Source organism: Megalops cyprinoides, chromosome 24 (genome assembly GCF_013368585.1).
Source record: "Megalops cyprinoides isolate fMegCyp1 chromosome 24, fMegCyp1.pri, whole genome shotgun sequence".
Classification (NCBI taxonomy): domain Eukaryota; kingdom Metazoa; phylum Chordata; class Actinopteri; order Elopiformes; family Megalopidae; genus Megalops; species Megalops cyprinoides.
Genome location: NC_050606.1, coordinates 7105471 through 7131975, shown reverse-complemented (window position 1 = coordinate 7131975; position 26505 = coordinate 7105471). Strand labels below are relative to the sequence as shown.

At 46.0% G+C, this 26505-nt stretch overlaps 1 protein-coding gene across 1 annotated transcript in view; it reads left to right on the top strand.

Annotated features, from left to right (window-relative positions):
* LOC118771428 (laminin subunit alpha-3-like) overlaps positions 1-26505 on the top strand; it is an 83999-nt gene that overhangs the window by 43274 nt on the left and 14220 nt on the right. The window contains exons 24-58 of the mRNA XM_036519418.1: positions 284-426; positions 932-1038; positions 1178-1331; positions 2205-2362; positions 2826-2934; positions 4363-4454; positions 6097-6265; positions 6425-6551; positions 7256-7395; positions 8252-8367; positions 9433-9641; positions 9740-9944; positions 10382-10526; positions 10993-11133; positions 12090-12251; positions 12818-12919; positions 13272-13355; positions 14039-14269; positions 17469-17582; positions 18679-18797; positions 19283-19363; positions 19619-19719; positions 20053-20103; positions 20522-20673; positions 21438-21548; positions 21735-21846; positions 22506-22673; positions 23180-23376; positions 23585-23701; positions 24258-24412; positions 24819-24960; positions 25278-25377; positions 25565-25681; positions 26034-26204; positions 26350-26501. Coding sequence (XP_036375311.1) covers positions 284-426; positions 932-1038; positions 1178-1331; positions 2205-2362; positions 2826-2934; positions 4363-4454; positions 6097-6265; positions 6425-6551; positions 7256-7395; positions 8252-8367; positions 9433-9641; positions 9740-9944; positions 10382-10526; positions 10993-11133; positions 12090-12251; positions 12818-12919; positions 13272-13355; positions 14039-14269; positions 17469-17582; positions 18679-18797; positions 19283-19363; positions 19619-19719; positions 20053-20103; positions 20522-20673; positions 21438-21548; positions 21735-21846; positions 22506-22673; positions 23180-23376; positions 23585-23701; positions 24258-24412; positions 24819-24960; positions 25278-25377; positions 25565-25681; positions 26034-26204; positions 26350-26501 — 4754 coding nt within the window. The remainder of the gene's footprint in view (positions 1-283; positions 427-931; positions 1039-1177; positions 1332-2204; positions 2363-2825; positions 2935-4362; positions 4455-6096; positions 6266-6424; positions 6552-7255; positions 7396-8251; positions 8368-9432; positions 9642-9739; positions 9945-10381; positions 10527-10992; positions 11134-12089; positions 12252-12817; positions 12920-13271; positions 13356-14038; positions 14270-17468; positions 17583-18678; positions 18798-19282; positions 19364-19618; positions 19720-20052; positions 20104-20521; positions 20674-21437; positions 21549-21734; positions 21847-22505; positions 22674-23179; positions 23377-23584; positions 23702-24257; positions 24413-24818; positions 24961-25277; positions 25378-25564; positions 25682-26033; positions 26205-26349; positions 26502-26505) is intronic.

Genomic DNA, 26505 nt, shown 5'->3' with positions numbered 1-26505 from the left:
TTCATATTTTCACATTATTTTCCCTCTCTTTGTCCTCATACAAGAGCGTATTAATTAGCCAAGCATTCCACGCTCATTTGATGTTTTCAATGGCTGCACGATAAATGTAATAATATTAACGCCTCCCATTGTAATTCGCCCAGCACTAACACCGTTTGGCATATGCCCCTGTGTGATGAATACAGAGACTAAAACAGCTGGCAGTGTGTATTGTAGATGCATTAACAGACCCTTGTGTGCTATGATATCAGTTGACACTGTGGTGTTTGCTGGTGTTTGGCAGGGCCAGGGCAGAGTAAGGAGGTGGTGTTCCCACCCACTGCCACACCTGCCTTCCTCACCGTCCCGGGGAACGGGTTTGTGGAAGCATTCCCTCTGGTTCCTGGGAAGTGGGCGATTCACATCCGGGCCGAGGGAGTGCTACTGGTGAGTCCCGCAGGCAGACGCATCACCCTAACAACTGATCCTGGATCAGAATCCTTGAATTCTGAATCCTGGATTGTGAATTCTTGTCTAAATGGTTGGGTTGGGATTTGGGATGGAAAAACTGTCATTGAGGGCTAGAACCTCTTCCGGTATGGTCTGCTTACTGGAGAAGAGAGAAGAGGAGAGAGAGATGGGAACAAGATAGGGAGTAAAAGACGACAGGATGAAGGAAAGGAGGGGGATAGAGGGAATGTGCTGGCCAAACTGAACACAAATTTCCCTTTGCCCCAATTCAATGAAGAATTCGAAACAGCAGTGACCCAGGGGATTAGTTCAGTTGAAAAGTGCTAAGATGCAGTAACCAAAAGGGACAGGTCAAAGAAAGGAATTTAACGGGACCCTGAAGGCGTTAGTGCGGAAACACTTGCTTAAACTGTTGATGTATAATCCGTTGGCCAAGCGTGAAAAAATGCGTTTTGTGTGCTGTCTGACAAATCTTCCCCAGGACTACCTCGTGTTGCTGCCCAGCAGTTACTACGAAGCTCCGATTTTGCAAGATAAGATTACGGAGGCGTGCTCTTATCTGAGCACAGCAGAAAACCACAGCAGAAAGTGAGTCTGCTTCACCTGTACTCACCCCTGTTAGCGTCCTGTTAGCGGATTAGTTGAGTGTGCCAGGGGCAGCATGCTCTACTGTGCCAGTGACAGTGCTAATGGTCTGGCTCCGGTGTTATTTCTGTCCCGGCTGCAGCTGTCTGTTGTACAGGCACACGCCGATGGACAGGTTTCCCTCCGCACTGGGGTCTCAGGGTGTGTACTCGTCACGCGGGAGGAGGAAGAGGCAGGTTCGCCTGCGGAGACCCACCGCCGAGCACCCCGAGATGGCCTCCATCAGCGGGAGACAGGTGGGGCTGTGACCTGCAGTGTGCTCTGACCGACAGCACGTTCATACCCGGTCACACATTCACACTATTCCCACCTGCTCCCACACACTCACTCACACACTCACACACACTCACACACACACACATACACACACACACACCCAAAACAGAGAAACAGCCACACATTCACTCACATAGACGCACACACACACACACACACACACACACACATGCGTACACGCTCACTGGCACTCATACCCTCACTGACTCACATAGACACATAGACACACACACAGACAAATACATGCAAGTGTGCAGACAGTCACATCCTCACTCACTATCAATACACGCACACAGCCACACATACATACACACATGCGCACACACACACACACAAACACACATACACACACTGTAAGTACATGTTCATACACACACACACACACACGCACACACACACACACACGTAAACACAAACACAAACACACTCAGGCACACCCTGAAACTCATACCAGACTCCTCTGTTCCAAATCCCTTGCCAGTACTTTAATTTTGATTCTCATTTGGAAGCGCCCTTGTTTTATAATCAGTGTTCATCAAAACCAAAACTGTCCCTGCTAGTCGTAATTCTTAGCAGCAGGGATATTGCTCAACAGTACTGTTTGGTGCTATTGTTTAGTGCATTTAAAGTCTGCCAAAGGGTGCAAAATGTCAGGTTCGATCAGTTCAGATCTGTAAGTAAGTTAATGACTCACCAGTTGTCTTTTGTATTGCTGGCACTGTGTTCATATGTGGTATGGTTAGTTGTGGCAGTGTGCCCCACTCAGTGTGGGGGCCCTCCAGCTGTGATCGGGGGGGCGCAGTGTGTGACCGTGTGACTGTGGGTGTGTCCAGGCTCAGCTGCAGCTGACACTACGGGTGCCTGCACCGGGTCAGTACGCGCTGGTTCTGGAGTACGCCAGCGAGGTGGACACGGTCCAGAACGTCAACCTGCTCATCAGCGGCCAGGCCGAGGCCCAAGCCAGAGTCAACATCTACAGCTGCGCATACAGGTCTGTGTATCTGCGCATAGAGGTCTGCTTGTTTGTGGGTCTGCAGGCCTGCGCATATCGGCCTGCGTGTCCAGTTGGGTTTTTCTGCACATAAATGCAAGCAGGTGTGTTCGTTTGTAGTTGGGGTTTCATGTGTTTGGTAGTGGTTATGGTAACAGCCATTGTAATGGTTTTGCCACTAGGTATGGTACTAGTTTTGGGAAAGGTTGCTTTAGAGGTTAAAGGTACTTGTGGTAGTGCTAACACAAGCAAACTTGTGGTCGTGCTTGAATGGTGTTGTGCTCACACTCACTGCCTGGTCTGACACTGCTGCTCATTCAGCTTGAATGGATACTGTTCTGTTCTTTTGTGCTGGATAAGAGTGTCCACTAAATGAATGCAATGCAATGTAATGTAACGTAATGTAAAGGTTTCGTAATGGCAGCAGTAACGGGTAAGGTAATGTTGTGTGTGTCCCCTGCAGCTTCCTTTGCCGTGGCGTAGCAGTGGACTGGAGCAGTCGCGTGGCTGAGTTTCAGCTGAACCACAAGACTGACCTCTTCCTGCAGACCTCCACTGCCTCCTTCCTCCTGGTGAGTCCTGATCGCCGCGGAAACTGAAACGTCAATTTTAATGAGCTTTGTTTCCTGTTAGAACACCATAAATACTTTTATTTTACCAGAGAGTTTTAGTGTGGGTGCTGTCTTTGGGTATTTTTGGGTGTACTTAATCGAGAGTCACATCAATTTCAGTGACAGCTGATTGAATGCTGGACAATTTGCTGTTGCCTAAATGTTTCTCAAAAACAGAACGTCATAGTGGATATATTGAATTCATCCCATGGGTTTTTTTCATTGTTTTTTTTTTTTTTATTTATTTTTATCGCCAAGTCTCCAAGCCAAGCCAAATTTTCCATGAAATATGTCTCACTAAAATAGTAGCGTGGATGTATTCTGTATGCAGTTATTAATAGATTTTAAAGGCCTGTGTATACTCAGTTTGCGGGGCTGATCCCTTTTCACAGCATAATCGTACGTCTTCCTGAGACAGAGGGCTTGTTTCCACTGGTGTTATCTTGTTCCCTGAGCTGGCTGGAGGTCAGCCTTACGGGAGAGCTGTAAGGATAAACCCACCATCTCCTCTGTCCTGCGACACAGACTTCAGCGGCAGGAATGTGCGAAACTTAGCTCGCGTGCAGATTTCTGCGTTCTCAGAGAGACGGGAATGTGCGAGAGCCTTGTTTACAGGAAGAAACGCTGTTTTGGGAGGTAGTGTAGCATGGTGGTTAAGGAGCGCGACTCGTAACCGAAAGGTTGCCGGTTTGAACCCCGCTGGGACGCTGCTGCTGTACCCTTGGGCAAAGTACTTAACCCACAATTGCCTCAGTAAATATCCACCTGTATAAATGGATAACATTGTAAAGAACGGTAACCTATGTAAGTCGCTTTGGATAAAAGCATCTGCCAAATGAATAAATGTAAGGTTTGTTATTCTGCTGTTTTCTTTTTTGTTCTATTGCCGCAGAGACTCCTGAGTTTATCTCGTGCACAGCGATTAGCGGGTAACTTTCGTACAGTTGGATTTCCCGTTTGGAGCAAATCCAGCATTAGTCTTATCCACTCCAGTTTCTACTGACATCAGTTCTTGCATTAGTCAGATGTTATTTAATGTGTATAGACACCTGGTGAAATGTAGTGTACATAAAGTTTTTTTTTCTTTCCATTGGAAACATCATTACCTTGTGTGTGTGTGTTTGGTTCTCCTCGTTGGTTTGTTGCGACAGAGAGGTGAATGTTTCACCTCATTGTGCTTGGTTCTTATGTCACAGTATTTCAGTAGTGGGCCCCTCTCAGCACGCTCAGCAGACATGTAAACATCCCTGCATGCAGGGCAGTCGCCCCACAAATCCTCTCTAGTTCTAAGTACTACACTTAAATGTAAATCAGAATGAGTTTGTGTGGGAGTTTGTGTGCATTTTCTCTTTTTCCCCACTGAAACATTTGTGAATTCCCTCTCTGCAGCACAAGGTTTATGCGGTGCCTATTGAGGACTTCTGTATGGAGTATGTTGATCCCAAGGTGTTTTGCGTCCATCGGCGATCCTCAGAGGACAGGTAATGACCCTTTCAATGGACCCCTCTCTTCAACATTTGCTTAGAGGACTTATCCGGGGTGACTTTCATAAATTGCATTTTACATATTAAACGTTTATACAAGTCAATATTTACTGAAGAAGTACATGTTTAGTACAAGGCTGTACATGTTGAGACAAGTTTGCTCAAGGAAGTGCAACAGACATTACATGGGCTTTGATCTCACAACCTTGTGGTCCAAAGTCCAGTTCCCTTATCGTTAGACCCCACGTGCCTGCATGCAACATATGGTTTTCTAAGGAGTCAGCAAAGGATTTTGGGGAATATTCTGCATTCACCAGTAATAATATAATAATATATAATAAAATAACTGCCATTCAAGCATACGGACCAAAGAACTGTCGCTGCTTTCTGCTAGATTCTGCAATGAAATTTCTCAGCCTGTTCAGGGAGTGAACATCTGGTATGCAGGTGTAATTCCTTAGATTCCACAGTGCAGGCCAGGTTGCTTACCTGAGGCTGTTAAATATTCGAGCAGAACATCTGGTTCACAGAAAGGAACAGGACCTTTCCACACTGTAGTAATGACCAGCTGCAGGTGGCTGGTTGTTGGTTTTGAGAGGTGTTTAATGGTAATGGTACAGGTAATGGTAATGTGATGTCATTTTCATGCTAATGTAGACATTGTCTTTCTCAGACCCAGCCTTTTTCTTTGTGTGTGTTAACAGCATTCACTTTGATGTTCAGAAATGATAAAGTGATGGTGAGGAGATTTTGTTTGTTGAACACAAAAGCATCCAACCATTATTGGTACCCCGCAGAGTTATTATTAAATTGTAATGTTGGCTTTGAAATCATGTAAAAGTACATGTTTCTTTTATTATCCTTGTTTGAGGGAGGGAAAAAGGCTGGCCTGTGTTTCTCTTGGCAAGGAGCTAGCTCATATCTCTTCTAACAAAATAAAGAAAATCTTTATTGACATTTGAAAAGCTGTCACTGTTTTTCAATTTATGTGCACATTATCCAAAGGAGAAGTTGCACTTTTTAAACCAAAACAAAAGAAAATATAGAAAGAAAATATGCTAAGCAGGGCCCAGCAAAGGCGTTTGCGACATGTTGATAAGCCGCTCAAAGCCATGAAGTCAACAGGAATATAGGAATAATCTAAAAAAGAAAAAGAAGGGATGAGAATTTAAGAAGTGAGCTAGAAGGGCCTTTGGGGAAGAGAGGGAAGCAAGGAGTCAAAGGTGAGTGTGGGGCAGTTTGCAGCTGACAGGCTAACAGGGGGTAAATCAGGTCAGAGAAAGAGGGGCCAGTGGGGAAACACCCGTTTAATGAGCCACTCCGAGCCCCGCCCTGATTGAGCAGCCCTCTACGCGAGCAGCATGGGCAGCCCGCTGAGTCTGCGAAGGCGTTGGCCTGTTTTGATCACACCGTTTGGATAAGTTGCTTATACAGCGAGGGGATTCTTAAGCCTCTTTTGCGTTATATTCCGATTTCAAAGCGAAGATTATTTAGGGTTTTGCGTGTCGGGACCTCCCGGCCGCCCTGTGACGCAAGCTGTAATGAGTCACACTTCAGTGACAAGGGGGGTGAGGCTGGCGGGCTGTGTTAAGCCGCTGCTCGATCCCCCCCCCTCTCTGACTCCTCTGTGTCTTTGCAGCCGGTCCTGCGTCCCGTCCCAGTACGAGCTGCCCTCCTTGGCGCTGCTTTTGGAGGCTGCCCGCGAGGGCCGCCTCTCCGTCCCCGCCCCCGGGAGGCGGAGCCGACAGGCCGCGCCCCAGTCCCTCAGCGCGCCCCCCCGGGAAGGGGTCCTGCTCAAATCCCCCCAGGTGCGTTGCAGAGATGCCACAGTGGCAGGTGGAATTGAGGGTGTCCCCTGGCAGATTGGAGGGGGATTCTGTCCTCTGTCTCCTCTACTGTCTGATGGATAGAGCAGAATGATGGGAAATGCATTGATTGATTGATTGATTGATTGATTGTCTTGGCAGACTGAGATCAATTTCCATGCCCGGGCCCCGGCTGCGGGCAGGTACGTGTTCGTGGTCCACTTCCGCCAGCTGGAACACCTCTCCTTCCCTGTAGAAGTGCAGGTGGATGGAGGGCGACCCTGGACAGGTGAGTTAAGGGTTTTATAGCCCTAACTGGGGTGTGTTAGGGGTGTCAGAATCCCTAGTGGGTTGTGCTAGGAGCTTCAAAGCCCTGATGAATTATATTGAGGGGTTCAGAGCCCTGGTTGGGTGTGTGAGGTGGTTTTAACCCCTGGTGCAGTGTGTTTCTGAGGTTAAAAGCCAAAGTGGGGCTCACTACGAGTTTATAGCCTTGAAGAGGGTGAGTTAGGGGGTGTTAAGTCTCGGTAGGGGTGAGTTATGGTGCTGCTTATTTACAGTATTCACGTAAAACTACATAACATCTTAGGGGTACCCCTCTGCATGAGGAGTGAGTGATTCATTTTTAAGCCCCTTTCAGCTTTCACCTCATTGCCTGCTGTATGTTAGTTTTGGGCTTTCTCTCAGCTCTGGTTTTATTAAGCCGATAGCTCACTCCCAGACACCCCCGAGATGTCTGCAGAGGCCCCGCATTCCTGATGCCTTTAACCTGATGTCAGGAGCGTAAGGACACTCTCACGGTATATGAAGCGAAGCGATGATCCCCTTTAAAGAGGGGATTAGCCGCGAGGCGCATGCTTTTAGGGGGCGAGATGATCAAAGCGAGCGCTTCCTCCATCTGGGATTAAGCGCGGTGCAGTGATGCTTCCTGCTCTCCCACCCCGCCACACCCTCCTCCCCTCCTCTCCGTCCTCTCCCTCTCCCCGTACGCAGGCTCCGTCAACGCCTACTTCTGCCCGCACGTCTCCGGGTGCCGGGATGTGGTCGTCGCCGAGCGGCGCATCGCCTTGGGTCTTCCCCGGCAACAGTTCACCATCACACTCAGAATTCCCCCCGGGAAAACCCTCACTCTGGTCAGTCAGTTCCGCTGTTGGTTTCAATGGAAAGGAGCCAAGTTTGAAGCTTGCTTTTTGTGGTCACGTTAAGTGTAGATTAGGCCTTACCTATAACATTTGTTTTAAGCACATGTAGTCCTGTATTGTGGCACTGAAGAGTAAAACATGCTTTACAGTACTATGTTCTTGCTACTTGTATGCGTAGAATGATTAATGACTGCTGTGTAAAGCTCCTGATAATGTAAAGTCAGGTCATTAATTAACTGTGCGGTGTGCTTCCATCAGGGATTCCAGAATCTCTGCTGAAGTAGTCATTGTCTTGGAGACCTAAATATTGAGTGAGACTGGATGCCTAATGTGTCTGTTAGTAAATTTAATAGAAAAATAGTAAAACTCACAGTTTTCCACAATCAGTCATTACAAGTATCCATGTGCTAGAAGTTTCTAATAATATTGAAAACAAATTTCAGTTTTAATCTCAATTTTCTGAACGCACATACCGTAGAAGCAGAAGTCTCATTTATTTTTTCTAGAAAAGTGAAAGATTGAAGAGATTTCCCTATGCACTGGGGTTGAATTACCTCTAAATAAAAAAAAAACAAAACCTGGGAGGAGATACCCAAGCCCCACAGAGCTGTTTAATATGATGCCAAGGCATGCTTTACTGCCCTGTCAAATCAATCCCACAGTGGAATGCATGAAGTAATATATAATGTAACCTCGACCTAATCTCCGAGCATCATATTCTGGGGATTTTTTTATCGACAGATAAGTCAACAAAGAATGTGTATTTGAATATGAGCGCCTGTTTTTTGCTGAGATTTGACTCGGAGGAGGCTTTGCGTTGATAAGGCGTTGTTTTGTTTCGGTTCAGGATTATATCTTGGTAGTTCCAGATGATAGCTATCGCCCCGAGATTCTCAAAGAAAAGCCACTGGACAAATCCTCTGATTTCATCAGCCAGTGTGGGGGTAACAGCTTTTACATAAAGTATGTATTTTACCTTTTTAAATCTTCTCTGTTATTTAATTTTACCTTGACATAATGCACTATCACTCCCTGTGTAGTTCTGGTAAACTTCAAATATACCTTCCAATATAAATGTTTTGCTGTGATATGCATGCAACACACGCTTTTATATTTTTTTAAAAAATCTTGTCTGTTCATTTCTGTTTACAGAACAGAAACAATTTTGTGGTGCACCAATCAATTTTGGAAATTATAATTAAAAAGAGAAGGAAAAAGAAAGAAAGAAAGGAAAAGTGATATACAGTCATGCTTTGTTAATGGGTGATGGATACAAATGATGTCAAGAGATCTGCAATGTATTTCAGCTGTTCACATCAAAAGTTGCAGTTATAAGACTGTATATATTTAGGGTTAGATTTAGAACATTTATAACACTGGGAACTGAAGGGGAGGGTGGTTCTTGACACATTCTGCAACTGTGGGCAAACACAGAAACTTTTTCCTTTCACTCAGAGTAAACTGATTATCTTTGGGGAAAATGTTGTTAAGGGCGCCATCTAGTGGCCGCTGAGTTTTTGAAACGAAAGTCCTGTGGTTGTGGGGACTCACGCAATCACGAGACATCCAGAGTATTATATCACTCTGACTATTTTCAGCCTCATCTGCAACAGTTTGCCTTTAGGTCTGAACTCAAAATAAACTGTTTATAGTCTGTAGATCAGCTGTGGAGTCATACAGCACATGCACGACAAACTGTGTATGTGGAGTATATGGAGGTGTGCAGCTATAGGACAGGCTGGTGCTTCTCATGTGTTTTAAAAGGCTGCAAGGGTACTCTATAGGAAATTAAACCTAGGGAGAGAGCTTGGTTGGGCGTACCCATGTATACAGAGATATTGTTTCCAGAAATCAGATTATTATCATTCCCGAAGCACAAATGCAAGCTTTAGTGTTATTAGTTTTAGCTGTGAAGCATTAAGTCTATACGTTTCCAGAGAAAAGCCCTAGCTGCTTTTTAAGGGTTGTGCCCAAATCACAGATCTCGATTGTGTTCTAACGATCCATCTCTTTGTGATGTCACAATAGCTCCAGCTCCTCCCAGTTCTGCAGAGACTCCGCCCGCTCCCTGGTGGCGTTCTTCAATGATGGAGCCCTGCCTTGCAACTGTGACAAGATCGGGGCCACCGGCCCCACCTGCGCCCCCGTGGGGGGGCAGTGCCCCTGCAGACCCAATGTCATTGGCCGAAAGTGCACGCGTTGCGCCACCGGGTACTACGGCTTCCCCTACTGCAGACGTGAGTGCGACAGGCATCTCCAAACATGTCGCTTAGTTCACATTTTGATTCTGTCAGTAGTCTGAGATTTTTTCAACAGCTGTTGTCTCTCTCCCCAGCCTGTGAGTGTGGGAAACGCCTCTGTGACGAGGTGACCGGCCAGTGCATCTGCCCGCCCCAGACGGTCAAGCCGGCCTGTGACGTGTGCGAGAGCCAAACCTTCAGCTACCACCCCCTGCTGGGCTGCGAAGGGTGTGACTGCTCGCCCAACGGGGTCGTAAACCCGGCCGAGGGTGACTGCGATCAGGACACTGGCCAGTGCTCGTGAGTCCCATCCTCTCATGACTCTTCTTGTGTGTTCCTTATCTTCTTTAGGGTTTTTTTTTTCCTGCAGGTCTGCCTTAATGTCTCTCTATATCCCCCTCTTTTACTCATTTTCTTTCTGCAGGTGTAATGTCTCTCTGTGAATAGTTCAGATGTAATCTCTCTCCTGTCTCTGTGAATGGTGTAGTTGTCATGTCTCTCTCCGTGAAATCTCGGGTGTAATGTCTTTCTGTGAATAGTGCAGGTGTAATGTCTCCTCTATCTCTGTGAATGATGTAGTTTTAATGCTTCACTCTGTGTGAGCGCTGGTGCAAGTCATCGTGTCTTTCTCTCCTTGAGTGCTGCAGGTGTAATATGTTTCTGTGAATGGTGCAGATTTAACGTCTCCTCTGTCTCTATGAATGCTGCAGGTGTAATGTCTCTCTCTTCCGGAGCAGGTGTAAGGACCGGGTCGGGGGGCGACAGTGTGACCGCTGTACCCCAGGTTATTATCGCTTCCCTAAGTGTGTGCCGTGTAACTGCAAACAGGGGGGTACGGTGCCTGAGGTGTGCCACCCTCAAACTGGAGTGTGTCTTTGCAAGGTGAATCCACTGTCCCTCCGGTTCAGCCAGACCTGACACTCACACTACACTGGTGTTCATCTAGAAAGCAGCAACACTATTCACTGTCCCTATTCAACTATAGAACAGTAACACTGCACTGTCCTCTTCAATGACGGGGCCATAACACTACATTGTCACTCTTCAATTATACAACAGTAACACTACACTGTCTCATCAACAGTATGCTATCCCTTGTCACTTTTCAGCCTTTGTCCCAGACACTAATGCTGCATCTCATTGACTGTGACACTAATAATACATTTATTCTCACAATGTATTAATCATAAGATAAAAGGCAGAATAAAATGAATAGCGTAATAAATAATAAATGAATATGAACATGATATTTTTCAGTGATAAGTGAAAGAATATTTATTAAGTGCAAACTGGATTCTGATTCAGTCATGAAAACATCCTGACCTTTTATCTTTCTCGTTTTGTTAAGAAAAACGTGGAAGGAGCCAAATGTGACTCTTGTCGGGCGGGGTCATTCCACTTCGACGCAGCCAATCCCAAAGGATGCACCAGCTGCTTCTGTTTCGGAGCCACAACTAAGTGCCGGAGTTCAGACAAACGCAGAGCAAAGGTGGGGAATCAATCAATCAATCAGTTAATCAGTCAAATGTACAGTAACATTAACCTATTGTGCTTGTAGGAGGAATACAGTAAGACACATAGAAAGCATGTCATAAAACACTAAGAGAATCTTATGCAAACTTTGGATGTTTAATCTGTGATGTATTTAAACAGTCAAAATGTTAGACAGGAGAGTTTTGTCGTCCTTCCACTTTTTAAAGCACGTGGGTGGAGAATACAGAGGAGCATCTCTTGTTGGTGCCATCTGTTCAGTGCTCAGCCCCCATCCCTGCTCTTTCATAGTAACTACATTTAAGAGCCCCCACGGCTGGTCTCTGAAAATGAACAGTAGCGCACTCTGCATCAATCATTTAGCATCTGCAGCTAATTTGAATTTGAAATTCCTTTTGATTTCTATAAATAAAATCAGTTGGTATTTGAAAATGAACCCCAGGGAGAGTGTTTAACTAGATCTAATGAATATGCAGATTTGGAAGTGGTTCATTTGAGTCTAACCTGTGTGTGTGTGTGTGTGTGTGTGTGGGGGTGTGTGTATGTGTGTGTGTGTGTGTGTGTGTGTGTGTGTATTTGTGTATGTGTGTGTGTGTGTGTGTGTGTGTGTGTATGTGTGTATGTGTGTATTTGTGTATGTGTGTGTGTGTGTGTGTGTGTGTGTGTGTGTGTGTGTGTGTGTGTGTGTGCGCGCTCTCCTAGCACAATCATCAGCCCCTTTTTAATGGCAGAGCAATTTTATGGCCATATTTATGCCAAACCAGTACCCCTACCATTTTCGCTAAGCCAAAGCCTAACCCTAACCTCAGCTCAAATCAGCCCAAGTTTCAAGCCTTAATTACAACATTTGGCAAAATCCTGGTGCAATCTGTCGCTCTGAAGTGTGAAAAGACACTGTTTCACTGTTACCGTGACAGTGAAACAGGGACTGACCCCAGGGCTTTGTCTGGACAGTTTGTGGACATGCAGAGCTGGCGCCTGGAGAAGAGCAATCAGGAGGAGGTATCCTCAGTTTACAATCCAGCAAGCAACACTGTGGTGGCAGATGTTCAGGAGCTACCTGCTGCTGTCCAAAACCTCCACTGGGTGGCGCCACCATCTTACCTGGGGGACAGGGTGAGTATGTTGCCAGCAAGGTAGGCTTACTGTATTGTAGCCAAGGGCAAGGTAATGCTGTCCGTACTGTGCAGCCACTGAACTCTTTTAAAAATGTATATAAGCTGATTTTGTAGGCAGTTGTTTAATGGTGGTTTGTGTCATAAAAAATGTAGAAAATATGGTTTTGAATGATCAAGATCTTACAGAGTTCCACAGTTTTCTTTTGACTCCATTCTGCTGACCGTTTAATCCTTGTTATGCAGGGCCTATATCTGTTTTATCTTTATGTCCTTCATAACGGATTGTGGTCCCTTACTAAGATGGTGGCCTCTCTGAAACCTCTCCTCAACCGACCTATTGCCAAACCAATGGATAATCGCTGTATTGTACAACACTGTGATCTGTGACCATTGCAGACCATGTTTAAGGGTGTTTTTATGACTTGATGCAGGGGCTAGATACACTCTAGACTATGGGAAGAATGACAATTTGAGTCTTCTACTCACCTTATGTTCTTATGTTTGTATATATGCTGTCCTGCTCCCCCTTAATCACCAGTGAACCCCTTCCCACCCTTGTCACAGGTGTCCTCGTATGGCGGCTACCTGACCTACCAGGTGAAGTCGTTTGGCATTCCCAGCGAGGGCATGGCCCTCCTGGACAGAAGGCCGGACATCCAGCTCAAAGTGAGTCACCTCCCTGTTCTCTCACTTCCTGTTTCAGCTGTCAGTCAAACCAAGCCCTCTCGCTACGAACAGTCGGTTCTCTTCTCAAGTATGCCGGAGAATAGCCCACTTGAAATCAATTGTTGCTGAACAAGGTTAGCGCACAATTATGAAGGCCACTTCTTTGCAAGGAAATGGAGGGATGAGTAGGTTTTCTGATGCTGCAGTAACAGATTAAAGGTGTTCCATGTTGCTGCTTTGCCTCACATTTGATCCACTGTATTTGATGTAATGTAATTTCCTGTGATGATGAGGTGTTGAAAAAGAGCCAGTCTTTTGTTTTTTGAATTCATTTTCTACCTTTTTTATCCAGGGAGAGCAGATGACCCTGGTCCACCAGGACCCCATGGCACCCTCTCCGGACAGACTGTTTCACGGAAGAGTCCAGCTACTCGAGGTAATAGCCATTCCTGAGTCTCACACTCCAATTCACTGGGCAGGGGGCCAAGATTATCCAAAAAGACCAGTACCGAATTGTCATCTCAGGACTTTTTTGATAAAGCAAAACACTGTGAAGATTGTGAGACCATAAAAATTTCTGTCTTTAATCATCACAATAAAGTCACTTTTCATCAGTTGGTCACTTGCTTTATAAGACAAGTACTGTCACATTCCATTATGGCAATGTTTCACCTGATACACAATTCTGGTATGCTGAAAATTTGCCTTTGCCTTCGTAAATGAATTGTTTCTGATAAACTGTGGAGACTGTTCCTCTAATGAAGAGCAGCTTTTCAGACAGACAAATCACCCCATACCTTTTTATGTCATTTTTATTATTATTATTGTATAGACAGTGGGTATATGAAAGACATAGTATTTGATAATATTTTATTATATTTGATTATCAAAAATATAATCAATATTGTGAAACATAACTCTTCATATATTTGATTCTATATCAAGCAATCATGCATTTTGTCATATATGCAGTATATGTTTACATATATTAAATCACATATTTATAATTCTGTAAAATACATAAAAGATTCTCTCATCTGTATTAAATTGTCCTATTCAGTGATATATTGATGTTTATTCCTTGTGTCCCGTGTGCGAACCCCTCCCGTGCTGGAACAGGGTAACTTCTGCCATGGCGGCACCAACCGGCCCGTGTCCCGAGAGGAGCTGATGATGGTGCTGGCGGGCCTGGAGGACCTGCGAATCCGGGGGCTCTATTTCGCCCAGAGCCAGCGCCTGAGCCTGGGGGAGGTGGGCCTGGAGCAGGCCAGCCCCACGGGCAGCGGGGCGTCCGCCAGCACCGTGGAGGTGTGCGAGTGCCCGCCGGGGCACAGGGGGGACTCCTGCCAGGTGAGAGAGAGAGACGGTCGGGTCGGGGGGTGCGGGTTTGAGGGGGGGGTTGGGGGTTGGAGGGTGGGGGTGAGTGCGGTCACGGAGGCTAAATCTAATGCCTCATGGTGGACGGTTTTCCTGAAAGGCTTGAGGGGGGAGGGAGATACGCTGTGAAGTTCAGCCGAGGAAAAGTACAAGAATAGAGAAACTCCGCTGATTGGGGCTTGCCGAGTGTTCCCAGAAAGTGACTGTCAGAACCTGCGTGAGGCTAAATCCGCAGCCCCAGGGGAAGGTTATTATCGTTCCTGACTAATGCCAATGATTAGACCTGCTGCTGTGTCGTGGAAACACCAGCATGAAACAAAACACTGTTTTCAGTTTGCTCCTCAAATAACCAACTTTCCACCCACTGTTTTCTCAGATAGATCTTAACCTTTAATCCTCCTGAGGATGTGTAGTGTTAACATGTTATATGATGTATTATATGTTGATATAATTTCACTTTCAGTCACAAGGCAGATAAACCACGCCAGGATCACACTGATAGGATATGGAAAACTCGTCCATTCTGGGTAGCTGTGATGGTTCAGCTTGGTTATTTTTCCACGTTGTTGCTATGTGTTTTCGCATTGCCACAGGGTAACATAAACTCAGTGTCTGACGCAGTCAGTATGGGCGTGTGCTGAGCTATCTGATCTGTGCCCCGCAGCGCAAAGGTAGCAGGCGAAGAGGGAAGGGGGGGGTAGGAGGTGCCCTGACAGATTTCTGGGTGTGGTGACTTGCTCAGCGGAGTGTCAGGCAGTGTGCGCTGAGCCACACCCTGCATTTTGTAGCGCCCGCGGCGGACTCTACGGCGTGATTCAGGTGTGACTCCCGCTCCGGGATTGTCTGGAATAGTCTGACTACATGCAAACACAGACACAGCTAAGGAGTGGTTGGAGGTGAGGGCCACGCCCGAGCAGCCTGAAGCAGGCGGATGGGCTTGGTTATGCGTTTGCACTGTTATGATTTATTCTGTGTGTGTGTGTGTATTTTGGGGGGGGGGGGGGGGTGTTTGTGTAGAGGGTCTGTGTGTATGTGTGAGTGTGTATGTTGGTTGTATGGAGGGTCTGCATGTATGTGTGTGTGTGTGTGTGTGTGTTTGGGGGGGGTGTTTTTATAGAGGGTCAGTATGTGTTTGTGTGAATGTATATGTTGGTTGTATGGACGGTCTGCGCATATGTGTTTTTTTTGTGTTTTGTGTGTGTGTGTGTTGGGGGGGCATGTTTGTGTAGAGGGTTTGTGTGTTTTTGTGTGAGTGTGTAGGTTGTTTGTATGGAGGGTCTGTGTGTCTGTGTCTGTGTCTGTGTGTGTCTGTGAGTGTTTGTGTGTAGGAAGTGTGTTTGGGTAGAGGGTCTGTGTGTGAGTGTAAATGTGTATGTTGGTTGTATTTAGGGTCAGTGTGTGTGTTGTTTGGGGTGGGCAGGGGGTCTGTGTGCATAGGCTCTGTGTGTGTCTGTGTTTGTGTGTGTGTATGTGGTTTTGTTTGGAAATATGTGTGAGTATGCGTGTGTGCGTGCTTGTGACTGTGAGTGACTATGTGTGTGTAAGCAGCAGCTTGTTCCTGCAGCAGACCTGACTCAGATACGAGTATGTGGGCGGGGCTAGCCCGCTTCCGCTCCGCTCCTCTTTAAGAGGCAGAGGCAGAGAGACAGGGCAGCTACTTTAACTCGAGCAACACAGGGAATCTCACATCTGTTTTCGAAGCTACTCACTGGATGAAAGACATGAGGTGGACTCTCATTTACTGGGCCATGGTTGGCCTCTGCTGGGCTGGAAACAGGCCTTTTGACAGGGGGCATTATAAACCATTTCGTGGACATGAAGGACAGAGAGTTCGATATCCATCGCTACATGAAGGGGGCCAACAGAGGATTCAGTACCCATCTCTACACAACCGAGGACAACAGACCGTCAGATACCCGTCGTTACGTGACCAGGGAGAACAGGCCATCAGATACCCGTCTGTAAATGACCAGGGAGAACAGGCCGTCAGATACCCATCTCTACATGACCAAGAACAACAGGCTGTTAGATACCCTTCTGTAAATGACCAGGGAGAACAGGCCGTCAGATACCCATCTCTAAATGACCAGGGAGAACAGGCTGTCAGATACCCATCTCTACATGACGAAGATACCCAAAGGGTTGAGTACCCATCTGTACATGATAATAGCGGACAGAGCGTCCGTCTCCCTTCATTAGATGACCAGTCAACCAGTTCCACAAATCAGGTAACAGTGGGGAGTTTTAATGCTGCATTTTGAATGGAATTGAGAAAAAAAGGAATTTACAGTAAATGTTATTGCTAATGTTCTCTCTTGGAAACGTACAAATGGGAAGAAATCATTCAAAATGATTTTGTTTACTTTGTCTTGCTTTCTTTCCTTCTGTGGGCTTCATTATTGTCTGAGCCACAGTTTGCGTAATATAAAGAGAGATCTGTCTGTATTTTACGTGTTGTTGGTGCAACACAGTTGTTTATGCATTTATGTTCCCAAGGAAACCACCCCACAGGTTTCTGGTCTAGCCGAACAGTTTCAGGGAGGGTAATGTTTTTTAAAGGAGACCACCTTGGCATTGCACTAGTTAATAATTTTTTGTCTCTGACTCAGTCCTTATTGTCCGGCCTGCCACGAGTGAGGGAGTTATGGAAGTTTGGGAGAATTCCACACATGCCGTGTGTTGTCTCAGCAATAACACACCCAGGCTCAAGCCTCCTCTGTCTCCTCACACTTACATCACAGAGGGAGTGCCAAAGAGAGAGTTCTCTGGCTTTTTCAACACAAACGCAATGATTTCTTAATTGTTACAGTATTATGTGTAATAATGCTGGCAAGGATTCTGTTAAACGCTGCTTGCTTCAAGCAGCCAAGCGGCTTTACCTGGCCTCAGGTGTGCTGACTTGTGAGACCTACTCCTCACAGATATTATCATTGTTTTTGCTATACGTATTTTTATTACTGTCCTAGACACTCTTATCCAAGGGGAGTTCCATAGCTTACATGAGTCATATCCATTTAAGAAACTAGCAGAATGGTTCAGGTAGAGGCTGTGTCAGCAGCATCTCTCTCGACAGAAGGTCTGAGTCCGCACCACTGCGCCACACTGCTGCCGATTTGAGGTTAGTACTTCCTGTACCTGTGCTGTAGTGACAGTTTCCTCTCCTCTTTTACAGAAATGCGCTCCCGGTCACTACAGGGAGAGGAAAGGGCTGTACCTGGGCCACTGTGTCCCTTGCTCCTGTAATGGCCTCTCCAATGAGTGTGACGAAGCCACCGGGAGATGTCTGGTGAGTGTCTCCCTCTTCCCTCTGACTCCATCCCTCTGTCCCTCTGGTTCTCTCTTTTGTCACACACTCATGTTTTCTGCCCTATCCTCATCTCAGTCTCTCCCCTCACTCTGTCTTTTTGGTCTTTCTGTGTTTCCTTCTTTCTCTCATTCACTCTTCCTATATTTTCTCTCTTCTTACTAACACAAACACACACACAAATGCGCACACACACATTCACTCACATATACGCAAAGTCACGTTAATGGGTGAAAATTGAAGATTAAGTTTGCCAAAAAAAAAAAAAAAAAATCAAACAATATAGATTCAGCTTCTCAGTGACTAGTGGAATATTCTGGAAGCCCATCCTTGAGAATCGGAACCATCAAAGTCAGAACCGGCCACAGGAGAAATATGACTAATAACTTTGAACTAGTAGGAGAGTTCCGCTGACATGCCGGTAATGTGTCTCCCGCCCTTGAGTCAGTGTCTAGACTGTTCACCTGCAGCTGTTTCTGTATGTGGTGTGGTGGTTGGTCACACAGAGAACACACACTATGGGGGCACGCCATGTGAGTGGAATGTTTATCGTGTCAGTGCTGTATTTGGATATTTGGTCTCTAAGCTAAATATTGTGTGTAATATTGGCCTGGGGTGTCATGGTGAGGGTCACACCCCAGCTGATTACCACTGGTTGCTTTGTACCTGTGAAGCCCACAGGTCTTTGCCGATAGCGTCAGCAGATTTGCCTTTACATGCTGGCTTTGGGGTGCTCCACATTGTGTCGACCGTGCCGGAGTTGTGAAACCCGAGACGGTCACGCTGTGCTCGCACATATAGTCCTCACCTCTTACATAATCCCACACCCACCTCTCAAGACCAGACCTGTGCCGTGCTGGTTGATGTGGCCGCAAAAGACAGAGTAAGAGGCAACCACAGCCACAGCCTAAACTTGCATTGAGATTCATGGTCAGGCACAGGGAGAGAGAGATCACATTAGGAGCTGTGTGTGTCCTTCATTAAAGATCTTGCCAGTGACAGTGGTGGGGTAAAGGTGGGGAATGTTCCAGAAAGCCCTTTAATCACCAGCTGTATTCTGTGTTCGCCATCCTCACAGAACTGCAAGCACAACACGGCCGGTGACCAATGCGAGCGCTGCAAGGAGGGTTACTACGGCAATGCCGCTGAGAGGACGTGCCAGGTCTGCCCATGTCCGTTCAACGCGGAGTCCAACAGGTCAGTGTGTCGGCGAGGGACGTCACCTCGTGAAGGGGCGGGGCCCTTGGATGGGTGGCTGGCCAAGAGCTCGAGTGTCCATTGTCCAGTAGAATGTTGAAGCTGTCAGATCTGATTTGGTTTTATTTCTCTAGGCAAAGACACGCCCAATTCAGATTAAACTTATTTATGATTACAGTGGTTTTGACAGGAGTAAGGCCCAGCATTTGATTTTGGTGTCTTGAAGCACTAAAATAAGATATGAATGAATTAAAATTAAAAATTGAAATTGACATTTACAATAGTAAATTGTACCATTTAAAATTGTAGCACAATAGCACAATTGTGCATAGCAATTAATTAATTGAATCACAGATAATGGTGTGGACAAAGACTACTGACGTTTGACTGCTGACATCTTTCATTACATACTATTTAGACAGTGTTTCATTGTCATAAAATGTTCAGCTGGGTAAATCATTGTGTTTTATTGTCTTTATCTGCAGCTTTGCTACCAGCTGTAGGCAGGTTGCTGGAGGTTTTGAGTGTGTGTGCAAGCAAGGCTACACTGGACCCAGATGTGGAAGGTTGGTGTCTTCTGTGTTGATGTGGTAAAATAAAAAATGAAATACAAATACAGGAAGTACTTCAGATGAGTGTACCAGTTGAAATGCAGTCTGTTCCAGATTTGGTCTGAGGACAGGAATGGCACAATTTATTCATTGAATTGAAGTGCGGTTTAAAAAGTAGGATGACCTGGAGTAACATGGACAGACTCGAAACTGAGTTAGAGTGGTTTTGCATTGACTCGCTAACATGACACTCCTCTCCACATCCTACAGGTGTGCTCCTGGTTATTATGGTGATCCCATGGCCTTCAAGGGTAGTTGTCTCCCATGCAACTGCAATGGTAACCCCGGGGGCTGTGACTCTAGGACTGGAGGTGAGTACACTAAACACGTTACTCTCACCAGTAACATGGCCCCCTCGCCTGTAACTTGCCACCCACACCTGTAACATGGCTCCTTTATCTGTAACATGTCCCTCTCACCTGTAACATGTCCACCTCACCTGTTACCCACACCTGTAGCATGTCACCCAAACCTGTTACATGTTCCCCTCTCTGAGGTTGTTCTGTGAGAAAGTAAAACTCAGGGAAGTGTTTATTTTTGACAGTTTTTGCACCTGACGGAAGTGCACGCCTTTCTGCTTCTGTGTGCAGCTGAGTGCCGTTTGTTCATCTGAGTAAAAATTTGTACTTTTTTTCCCATTGCAGTGTGCAAGAACTCACTGGAGCCTAAAGACACCACAGATGAGCAGTGTCAAGGTTAGTTTAGTTCTGGATGAGCCAAATTACAGTATGCATGAAGATTTCCTGACTGTAAATTGTTTAGCAGTATCACAAAGGAATTAAAGACCCTCCTTTATGAAGTTGATGATAATTTAAAAAATTATGTTATTGACATGGCCTTACCTTATTTGAGAAATTAAGATCAATTCTAAAAGCAGCAACTGATCCATGCCTTACTTTATTTTAGCTTTCTTTTGAGTTCATCCTTTTTGAAATCTAGGTGTGATGCATTTATGGACCATCATAACATTTTGAGGACCATCTAACACATTATCTTCTACAGGTGGAAGAAGCTGTTCTTTACGTTTTAGCATTTAAAGCAAATGTTTTAAAGTGTGGTTGGGCCGGTGTGGAAAATTTCCATCACGTTTTCTGATTTTGTCTTCGCTCTTAGACTGTGATAACTGCGTCCAGACCTTACTGAACGATCTGGAGAGACTGGACGCCGAGCTGTCAAAGCTGAAGTCCCAGCTGGAGAACGTCAGCGCCAGCTCAGCAGCCAAGGACCGTCTGAAGAAGCTGGAGGACGCCATCACCGCCACCAAGGTACCCCGGCCCCCGGCCCCCGGCCCCCAGCCCCCGGCCCCGTTCCCCCCTCACCCTCCCAGAGCTGAACCGAGTGGGCGCCCGCTCGAAGATGCAAACGAGCCGGTAGTGTCAGCGTAATCGGCAGCGTGGGGCGCCCCGCGTTCTCAGTGGCACGCTGTCACACAGGTCGCTCTTTGCTCCCTAAGAGTTCCCCTCCCCCACAAGCGCGTTGACAGAAAGCGTGTTTACTCTTGCATTCCAGAATCCTCCCGATAAGACTCCTTTGGGCGGTCTGTCGCTGAGCTCTGTGCCGGCACTTGTTTCAGGGCTCAACAGTGCCAGGACACATGCTCGCTTAAACACATAATCAATGGAAGTGGGGAAAGAAGGTATCACGCACAACACAATAGTACTTTATTCATCCCCAAGGGGCGCTATTGTTTTTGGGCATTTGTAATCGTCGATTTTCTGTTTAATCTCCTAGTGCGAAAGCGTGTGTTATTGAAGGTGTGCAATGGAGGGAATGCTGGTGTGAGACTGTGTGCTGTACATTTAGACTCGTTTTGTGAATGTGTGCATTGGAGTATGAGTTTATCTTGGAAAATGTTTTCCGGTTGTAGAACGCATGTCTGCTCCAAAGCATGTGTTGGTCTCGTTTCTCAAAGTAGGTGCTGCATGCATCAGCAACCCCATCCACACACCATGGAACAGGATGCAAGTTTAGTGAAGGGACCGATGTATTGTGGGGTGCAAAGCTTACAGACTTCTCTCCCTTCTTGCAGAATCTTGTTAAGAAATACAACACCACCGTCAGCAGTCAGATACCGAAGGTCAAACAGCTGGAAGAGGAGGCCCTGGTTCTGAATGATGACATAGGCGTACTCAAGAAAAAGGTATGAGAGCTTCTACCTCCACACCAGCGCATGTTTATATCACTCATTTGTCAAAAGCCATCTTTGACATTCAGTGAAAGCCCTATTTGCTGAAGTCCACTGTTTTTAGCTCCAAAGCACAGTGACTGATGAAAAGAAACCCTTAACTCTCTCACATTAAATCGCATTTGTTTGTTTTCTTTCCAGGCTAACAATAATTCCGAAACTGCAAAGAAGGCCATAGAGGAGGCGGACAAGACACACCAGAGAGCCAAAGACCTGATGTCCGAGATTGAGAGCCTAATCAAGAAAATAAACGGTAAATCCCCACAATATTTTAAGCTTATCTCATGCAAATGTAAAAGAAAATACTTACAATTCCGGATGTTACAGCTCAATTTATATTCCATCAAACAGCCTCAGTAGCATTTTTTTTTACAGCAGTAATGTCACTAAAGCTATTGACATTGAGTACTTTCTCAGATAGCAGTACCTTGGATTTGAACCAATAACCTGTTGGTCCAGAGCTCAGAACCCTTAACTTAACAGTTGCATTTCCTCTAGATAAGCCCTTCTGTCTGATTGGAGAACTTTACTTGATAATACTTTGCTGTAGTGTTGCCTTTACTTAATAATTAATAACCCTCTGGAGAAATTCCTCATTCTGGCTGTATTTGTCTCTGTCTGTTTCTGTCCCCATCTTTAATTTGAACTTCTATCGAGCAGCCTGTCTTTTTTTGTTGTTTCTGTTGTTTTTGGCTGTCTAACTGTCGCCGTCTCCCTATCAGATTCTCTCTTTCTCTTTCTCTTGCTACATTCCCCTCCATCTCTCCATCGGTCTCTCTCAATTCCAGTTTCATTCCCACGGTACCTTATTGTCGTGACATGATGTAGTGTTGCCAAAAGAGAGAGAACAGAGAGAGAGAACCGGAGCTGTGATTCTCATTCTGTCTCTGCTGGACTGTGTCTGCTCCACAGACCTCCTGAAGCAGCTGTCCAACATGACCAATACCGGAGGCGTGGTGCCCAACGAGGAGCTGGAGAAGATGCTGGCGGATGCAGAACGCATGCTGAAGGAGATGACAGACCGCAGTTTCAGTGACCCGAAGAAGGCGGCCGAGACGGAGAGAGAGGAGGCGCGGAAACGTAAGTCTCCGAATGCACAGGCCTCTGGATGCTTCTGTCATACTCCATTTCTCTGACCCACTTTACCCCCCACCACCACCCCACAGAGATGGGCTCCAAAGCAAAGAGAGAACAGGCTCACTGTTGAAACTCATTTGGAAGGGGGGAAGTAGTGACACCCACACAATCATCCCAACCTGAATTTTTGGAGTTAATATTTGCCCCCATTAAAGGGATCAAGGGTTTTCTGGGGGAAAAACAAACATAAAACGCATCAGTACTTCAGCTTTCAGTTGAAATTGAACAGGAATCTCTTAATGGGAGGTTGAAGTGAACCAAAGTTCTCTACAAAATGAATCCGAAGAAAAGTGTTTGTCATGTCAGTGGCTTTTACCGGCATTGTGCCTCTCCAGAGAGCATCCCTAATGATACATGATTGCTCTGATGGTGGGGGCTAACGTTGAAAGAACAAACAATGTTGGGATGTGAGAAGCAGGTGGGTAAATACCTTGCCACTTGTGTTTCAGTGCTGGACTACATTAAGAACAACGTGACACGGCAATACGACATCAATAAGGAAACTGCCGACCGGCTTGCTGGCTTACTGAAACAGCATGAGGACAAGCTGAAAGACCTGGAGGAGGCTCTGAAGGAGGCGGACGACACCGTAAAGAAAGCCAACCGCCAGAACGGACTCAACGGCCAGGCTCTGAAGGAAATTCTGGTAAAGAGAAATAATTCAAATTTTCACTTGTTAAAAATTGCAAGCGCCAACTGTGAAGGCTCCGTACTGGTGTTCTAACTTGCGTCTTAACTTGTGTCCTAACTTGTTCACGAGGTAGCACTGCATCTAGCGATAAACAGCTAAAAAAAAAAAAAAATTAAAAATAGCTAATTAGCAAGAAATTATGGTAAAAATCTGTGACCATCAGAAACGAAAGGAAGACCTGGAGAAGGAGCGCAAGAAAGTAGCCGACCAAATCACAATGGCGAAAGACCAGCTGAAGGACACAGCAGACCTCCTGCGTATGCTGGAAGACAGCAAAAAGGTCAGTAAAAGTCTTGTGCATTGACTGAAGCAGTCGCCTTACAGTGGCTGAAACAAAAAGCAGAATGTGTGCTTGAACCTATATTCTCTTAGTAGCATGATGCTAAGGACAAGCCGTATTGCGGTTAAATTGACTTGACTCCAAAATGTAAACAAGTGGGCAGTAATGTGGCATGACTGTCATGAAAGTAGAGGTGATGCAAGTAGGTTGCTGGTTTGAATCGGCATTGTAAGATATATAGGTCCCACTGGACTAGGGTATCTTCCATTCACATACAAAACAATAACAAAGGGTTATTATTTTGTAGGTTGTTACTTTGTTGATTACCATGTTGTTACTTTGTTGATTACCATGTTAAGCTGTAGACTTGATAATTCATTTAACACATTCACACTTGTGCTTATTTTGATCCTCTTGTAAGGCAGCGGTCAAGTTTTAACTTGCTTTGTTACTCAGATAACAATCAGCGGGAGCGGTTCATGTGACATTACCAGAGGCGAACGTCTGGTGTTTCTTGCGTGCTGCAACAACGGCGTTTCTGTGCGTTTTTGAACAGGAGTACGAGGAGCTGGCGGCACAGCTAGATGGAGCCAAAACCGATCTCATCAAAAAGGTCAACAATATCTCCCTGGCTGCATCAAAGGAGGACATTGTGAACAAGGCAGAAGAACACGCTAGGACCCTGGAACGGCTGGCTAATGAGTTGAAAGAGTAGGCTCATTCCCCTTGTTTAATTTAAAAAAAAAATATGCAGTAATCCATGCCCTGGTGGCGCCTTCAGTTTTATTCACAACTCAGTGTATCCTTAAAACCTGCTTAATCCATACTCATACTTGTTTGTTTTTTTTTTTTTTTTACATTTCCATTTGTTATTGCTCTGGGGCATCTGAAACAGAATTCTGCATTATTTAAGGCTATGTTACACAGGGCGGCAGTGTAGCATTGTGCTAAAGGTTGCCGGTTTGATTTCCCACTGGGGCACTGTTGCCGCCCCCTTGGGCAAGGTACTCAGCACTTCTTGTTCCTGCCTATTATGTGTGGACAGACGGGAGGGGGATGGGAGGGGGACGGGAAGCAGCTCCACGCGGTGCTTAGCGGTGTGTTTTCGCCCTCGCAGGGCCGTGAGGAACGGCAGCGGCAGCGCCGAGGTGCGCTGCGCCGTGGACGCCATCGACGCCTACAAGAACATCACCGAGGCCATCAAGGCGGCAGAGGAGGCGGCCAAAGAGGCCAAAGAGGCGGCAGACAAAGCTCTGAGGGTAAGCCGACCCTCACACCCCTGACCTCGGAGTTTTATGGACTCAGTCCTGGGCAGGGAGTTGTCAGCGTTCATTGTGACAGAGCTGGAAGGTGCCTTCCGTCCTGTTCTGGCTTGGCATTCCCGTCCAAATACCACTCTTATTCTGCCTAGCTGATTACATCCCACTTAAACCTGCATCAGATCCAATCCATTCACTTGTTCTGGCTTCACTAGATAAGACTCCTGTGTGCTTTGGCTCATAGATTAGAAATGATATGTGACACTGTGTTTGATGATTGTGTTTGTTTTTGATTCCACTCTGTTTGACTATTATAGGATGTACAGGGTCAGGATCTGACCAAGAGAGCCAAGGACCTCAAAGACAAAGGCAGTGCACTTCTGGATCAAGCCACAAACGCAGAAAAGGACCTGAATGGTACAGGATAATCTTTGTATTTTTAACTAATGCTGATAATTAATTATCAGACATCATTGGACTTCAGGTTCTTAATCGCCCATCAGTTTGCCTCCGGTTTCTGTCCAATAATGCCAAAGAGAATGTTAATTGTGTCCCCCGTATTCTGGACATCAGCCTAACAGACCACTGACCTTTCGTTTCCCAGCTGCCACAGATGAACTGGACGCTCAGAAGAAACGCTTAAACAAGGCAGAGAAGAAGAAGGAAGCCCTGAAGAAGGACCTCAAAGCCGCCAAAGATGAGCTAGACAAGATTAACCGAGGTAGGAGATCCCCCACGTGTCTCGCTAAGACACTGTTTATAAAAACAGAGACAGAGAGAAAAGATTGACAGTGTGAGAGAGGGACAGACGAAGGGACAAATGCAGTCAGAGAGACTGAAATAGAGAGAAAGGTGTTGACGTGGGGATATAAGGAGAAGGGAGGGAGCAAAACATCAAATTTAGTGGTGAGAGTGAAGGCAAGGAAGGACAGACAATGGCAGTGAAGGAGTGAGAGTAAAAGGGTGAGGGAGTGATATATAGAGAGACAAAGAAAGAAAAACTCATTTTACCTGCTCTTCTACATCCTCTCAGCATTGAGCAGGGCTTTAACTTGTGCCGCTTGTGTTTCCAGACGATATTGGTGACATCATAGACATGGCCAAGACTACGGCCGCCGGCGCTAATGACACAGCCAACGAAGTAATGGACCGGATCAACACCATCAAAGATGAGGTGGACAAGATCAAGGTTCTTCCTGTGGATTCTAACCTTGACAGTCTGCTGAATGATGTTGATAATTCAGGTAAGCATCCAGGCTGACACTAAGCAGGTTCACTTTGACTCACTCTCTCATACACACAAACACATATATGTGTGTGCATGTATCGATGAATATGGATAGATGGGCCTGACTGTTAATAATCCATTTTAATTTCTTACTTGTTTAGTGAAAAACCTCTCCAATGCCATCCCTTCACTCCTGGACAAAATCAAAGACATTGATGATCTGAGCTCTCAGATACCCCCTAGCAACAATGTGTCGGAGAACATCAAGAGGATCAAGGAGCTGATAGAGCTGGCCCGGGATGCTGCCAACAGGGTAA